A 6,294-nucleotide genomic window follows, 5' to 3' on the forward strand; every position below is an offset into this window, starting at 1 on the left:
CGGCCTGTCAGAAGTGTTTTTCAAACAAAGAATCCAAAATAGACTACAAAAAACATCGATGTTTTTAAAATATCGTTGCTTACAATACATTACCCAAAATACATCGATGTTTTTGAACATCCACTTAAGTAACATAAGGTCTGTTCCAACGATCACGCATGCTACGGACTGTAAGAAGTGGTTTTAGAAACTAACTATCCGACATCGACTACAAAAAACATCGATCTTTTAAAATATCGTTGGTTACAATACTTTACCCAAAATACATCGCTGTTTTAAAATATCGTTGCTTAATATACATTACCCAAAATACATCGATGTTTTTTGAATGATGTATTGTAAGCTACTATATTTTAAAACATTGATGTTTTCTGGAGTCCATGTCGTATTGGTTGATTGAAAAAGCACTTCTGACTGGCCGGAGCATGCGTAGTCTTTAGCGGAACAAACGATCGATTGCTACGTTGAACAGCGAAGGTGACAAGGGCCCGCCCTGAGGCACCCCCCGCAAGACACTTATCTGGCTAGTCGTGTGGGTTCCTATATTAATATTTATTTTATTTGTGGTTAGGAGAGCCGCGATCACATTTGTGAGATCGTATGACACACCTCTTGCCCCTAGCGAGCTCACTATGTGTCCATGACCAACGATGACAAAAGCACCAATCACGTCCAGAAAAACTACCGCGCAATCTTTTTTCCTATTTTTGGCATCTTTTATGATGGCGTCGATGATTCTGGCGCTTACATTTGTTCCCGGCAGACCTTTGTTTTAGTTGTTAAACAAATTTAATGAAAGAAGATATCCAAATGATTACTTCTATATATATGACCACTGCAATTAATAATGAATGTTTGTCTGTCCATGCTTGCAAACTGACGTCTCACTGAAAAATAGAACGAAACCTCGAAAGAGGATCCAAAAGAAGAAAAAATCAACAACTTCACCAGAGCTATAAATCAATTTCTTTCTCCCCTAACAACCATGGTACAATTGACTATTTAATGTCTTCCAGCCATACATTCAATATTAATATTAATATCCAGAACAATCAATAACAATTCGACACAAAAAAAAAAACTAAACAAAAAAAACCCAGGCTAGGAGAAAGAGGAAGAATACAACAGTATTTAAACTAGCTACACACACAAAACGAAAACAAAAATTATAATAACAATACAATGTGTTGGCTCCTTCGATAACCGACGACGTGATCTTGGAAGATATGGTGACCTTGATCGTAAAACTATTTATTATGTATACGACGATATCATATTCAATGAAATTTACCAAAACAATAAGAAAAAGGTAACTAAATCGAGCCGGTATTAACGATTATAGAATAATGTTAACTGTTACCATTTATGTTACTATAGTTACTGTCTTATCACTTTATCTGTATATTATTTGATATCAGTTGCAGCCTTAGTTAGTAGCTATTTCGATGTCAGGTGACTGAGTAGAACAGATGATTGGACGATATATATAGAGGAGGGCTTGGATGATTAAAGCAGTCTTTCAGTTGCATCCGTGAGGGTTATTTCTTCTCCCTTATTCCCTATTTTGAGTTTTCGAACCTGATAACACTTAACTTATCAAAGTTTCAATAGTTTCAATCAATGTTTGAACATTAAACATAGTGATAGCGATGTCAGATCAGCTAGTAGGTTATTTTATTAAAACATTCCGTAATGCGTATTATCTTGTTTTTCATGGAAATCAAATCACAAAATAATACCTCTATATAATTCTCTACTAATTACCACTACATGAGGTAGGATAGTTAGTTTGTCTATTATTATATTTCATATTCCAGCACTGCTTGCACATCCAGACTAACCTCTAGACTTGTTATGTCCCTCCATTGGCTAGACTATTAAAAATATATAGATATCTTAACTTCAATACGAATAAGGATATCGGTATCTTAATCGCAAGTGTGACCCAGGTCAAATGGTCACGTTCAGTAATTATCTACTGGCGTCACGGGTTCGAGGAACCCCATCATCTTTCCTTATAGAAAAAATGTACATACGTAGATAGAGAAGAACACTTTATTAAAAATGTGCTGCCCAACTGCATTGGTTTGCTTTATACACAGCATACTTAATATTAGTAAAGAACAATTAGTTTTGAAATTATATTAAAATAGTCACATTATATACATTTTTGAATTATATGGAAAAATTCTAAATTATTTTTTTATTGGTTTTTTTCCTTTAACCCTTACAAATTTTCATTTTTTCTAGTTTTTCGTATTTTTTTTTTTTTTTTATAAATTATTTATTGTTATTTACAACTGTATAAAAATATATACAAGTGAATTTGCTGTAAGTGACACTATACAAACATGTGGTGAATATACCCATTGATAGAACTCCAATAACATTTCTTGAGAAGATCACGAGGCCATCTTCTTTTCAGACGCCTAGGAGGATTAATATCCAAATGACCACGGTATGCTGACGATATTAGCGCTGTATAGTCCCACTTATTCTAAGCTCTTCAACAGGACGGACACCACACCAACGTGCCCTTCTCGAGCTGCCACATAGCGGAGTGTTCCCGTCAGGATCCCTTTCATCCAGTTTGGCTCCATTGTCCAACAAGGTTAATACATACTCAGTACAGCTCCTTTCAGCGGCCAAGTTCTTCGAATTTCTAACATATTGGTCTCTGTATATGTTTTCGAGGATGCTCAAAATGAAAATTAAATCGATTTTCCAATAGAAATATTAATAATACAAATTTTGTTAGTTAACTCTTTTTTTTTTCTTTTTTTTATCACGTTTTAAATAAATAAATACAAAGAGTTTTTTTTTTTTTTATTTCTACTTTTTTCAGTTATAAATACAATAAAAGGCAATAAAAACAATTATAAGCTATAAAATTTTCACCTTGAATTATTGGAAGGATTTTTTTTATTTTATTTCAGTGACCAGTGTTGTTTATATAATTGTTCATAAATCCTCTATCCAATACCTACGGTAATAGAACCTATAGTTACTATAGTTACCGTTTTATCACTTCAGCTATATATTTATATCAACGTTTCAATAGTGTTAAATTAATGTATATATATCCTCATATATGGAACTGATAGTATAATATAAAAATATAAATAATAATGAAGTTTCACCAAATAACAGGGGGGGGGGGGCAAATTAGAAACTAAAAATGGGAACAAAGTATCCCCGAAACTTGATATAAACCATTGTGTTTTTTTTACATCGATACAGAGTAAGAGATGTAGAATAGATTCATCACAAATAAAAACAAATTTCATAAAAAAAAGTTTTATTTACATATTGAAAAAATCACTTTCATATCTGAATACAGAAAATTTACAAAACTAATCCTGAAAGATCAATAATAATATATTATAATAATCACATTTAACATTATCATATACAAAATAATCATTTAAATTTATTGTAAATGAATCGGGAGATCAAGTCGAAGGCCCATTTCGGCTGATCCTGAGGGACCATGTGTCCTGAGTCCCTTACCAGAACTTCAGTCAGTCCTTTGGCCTTCTTGTAGAACCCAGCCAGTTGGCGTCCTACCTTCCATTCCTGCCTCGGCGCAGTTCTGTAGTCTTCAGCGCCGGTCCAATTCAGTTTGGGCAAGAAGTTCATAGTCAGTGGATATGCGACTATTATGTCCAATTGTCCACTATAAAACATAACTCTGTAATTATCCAATAATACTTCGACCCAGGGTTTGACTGATTGCATTTCATCATTTTGGAGATAGCGTGCGACGATAGAACCGTCGTTGTAAACACGATTACCAACGTGAATACTTTTCCTCACGCCGGTTGATTGCAGATACGCACTGTAGTACCCGTCTGGGTTAAAGGAACTAGTTTGAAGATAGTTATAAACGTTTATTTGAGGGCTTAACCTGCCTAAAATTTTATCGGATATAGCGCTAGCTTCAGAATACTTATGCTCCTTGATCGATTTCACTGCTTCATCTTGTAAATTCCTAAGAACATCTCTTGTATTAGAATCTACCAGGCCGAGCTGATAAACATAATCTGCATACACCATCATGTTTTCCGGATCTGTCCATCCGTCACCGATAGCTAGTCCTTTTAAGTTTATCTTCTGTTTGTTAATTTTATTGTTTTTGTGGATCGTGTAACCGATTGCCGGGATGTACTTTCCAGCGTATGACTCGCCAGTAACAAAGAATTCATTCTTCTGTAAATAAGGAAACAGTTGGAAGAACTGAATCAATGCAGAGTAAAGATCTTTCCCTACCTTGACTTCGTCAGTCGCGTATTCGGAATCACTCTCGGTGAAGCTAAATCCCGTACCAACAGGATTGTCTATGTAGATTACATTGAATAATTTTGACCAATAATATTGCCGTTCTTTTAATATATAATTTTGATCGACAGAGAAGGCTCCATTTTCACAGAAGAGTCCGAAAAGAGAAGAACCTCCAGGTCCTCCCTGTAGCCAAAGGACAACTGGTGCATTCTTCGGATTCGTTTCAGAAGGGAAGAACCAGAAGAAGAGGTTGGAGTTGAAGGTCTTGTTGACGGTGAGGTAGCCACTGTAGCTGGTGATGTTGCTCCCAGACAGTCGGACCTCGGCGGCCGCCTGTCCTTCTTGTATCTTACCTCCTTCGATGTAGGGCGTCAGGAAGAGCGGGTCTCCTGCGTCACCATTTGTCGGGATGGATTGGATCTTCGGATACGGATTGAGGCGAATAGAAGACACATAACTATTAATGCTACAGAGAAATAATAATAAAACTAACCGGTTCATTTCGTCGGCACCACTGAACTGATCAAATTGGAGTCGATTCTTTATATAACTGATTGAAGTGCTCTATCATCGTACTATATCGTATTTTTGTTTATTTAAACAGTTAATTTGATTCTTGTAAAAGTTTTATTTATATTTTAACAACCAACATAAGAGAAAGATAAGATAAATCGCTTCATGTACACTGAAATTTATTCGTAATGAATCACGTCTCTGACAGCAATACTTAGGATCTTATCTTGTTAGATACGATCCTAAGTATAGTATCGTAAGCATGCTTTGATAACATGTTGTAAAATATCTCATTTAGCATTATGTGCACATAAACATGCACTAACGAGAAGTTATACGTGCACACGAACCTGAAGGTGTAAATAGGCATGAACCATTTCATTCATAAATTTCATTGCTTTTATTTCACATTGATTTTATAAAATCATTTTTTTTTTTTTTTAATGGTGTTATTCTATTTCTATTAGTTTGATGTCACATCTATCAACTTTCTCTTAGCTGCTCTTTTAAACTGTTTTTGTCTTTTTAAAAAAGGTTTTGTTAATTTATTTAGAGTGAATTTTAAAACTTTTTTATAGGTATTTATTTATATATTTTTAGGATATATCGAATAATGCTTTTTTTTTTTTTATGGAAATGTTTTAATTCTTGAAGAATTTGTAGTCTTTATAAAAATATTTATTTATTTTAAGTGGTCTTTTTAAACTGTTTTGAAGACTCTTTTTGTGATCTTAATCTTTTTGAGGTGCTTTTGTGAATTGTTTTAATATTTTTTTAATTTTTTGTTAAAAAAAAAAAATATGTATTTTGTTGCCTCCGTGGACCATTTTAAAGATATCCTTTCTCTATTTTAAAACTTTTCTTATTTAATTATTTTTAGTGGCTCTTATAGTACTAGGTTTATTTATCTTGGTTAATGTGAATCCATTTGAAAACTTTTTTTAATTTATGCGTCTCTTGTGAGCCGTATTGAAAACTATTTTTCTTGAACCATTTTTAGGAATACTATTACGTCATTAAAAATATTATGTACTCATCTTGAGTAGCTTTTATGGAAAATTTTAAAGATAATTTATGTGTATTTAAAACCATTTTTACTTAATTATTTTCATTGGCTCTTGTAAACAGTTTTGAAAAAACTGTTTGTCTATTTAGAAATGTGGTTATTCGTTTATTGTTAGTGGCTCTAGTATTTTTTTATTTATTTTACGAGGTTAATATGAATCAACTTGAAAACTTGCCACTTTTCAAAGTGGTTTTTTTAAATATTTTTATTTATTCATTGTTAGTGGCTGTTGTGAAAGTTTTGTTTTTTCTTTGTTTTTATTTATTCTTAGTGGCTCTTGTAAACCGGTTTGAAGACTGTTTTAGCATTACAAAAAAAAAAAAGTATTCTTTTATTTTTTCGACTTACCACCAGACGATTAATGAACATACCTCAGTACCAAATTTATCGAACGGACCATCCTGACGGAACAGCACGTGGTGGCACTGCTGTCA

The 6,294-nt window shown here is 33.3% G+C and overlaps 1 protein-coding gene across 1 annotated transcript; it reads right to left on the minus strand.

The window, feature by feature from the left end:
* Positions 1-3,281: 3,281 nt before the first annotated feature.
* Positions 3,282-4,662, minus strand: LOC106682422 (venom serine carboxypeptidase; the record flags this gene model as incomplete). The annotated part of the gene is given in 1 exon segment (XM_014423262.3): positions 3,282-4,662. A coding segment is annotated over 1 exon segment (1,242 nt), but the record flags the coding sequence as incomplete, so codon positions are not given.
* Between the last annotated feature and the right edge of the window lie 1,632 nt (positions 4,663-6,294).

The sequence above is a fragment of the Halyomorpha halys genome, unplaced genomic scaffold (genome assembly GCF_000696795.3).
Source record: "Halyomorpha halys isolate HHAL.00 unplaced genomic scaffold, Hhal_1.1 Scaffold24.1, whole genome shotgun sequence".
In the NCBI taxonomy this organism is placed as follows: Eukaryota; Metazoa; Arthropoda; class Insecta; order Hemiptera; family Pentatomidae; genus Halyomorpha; species Halyomorpha halys.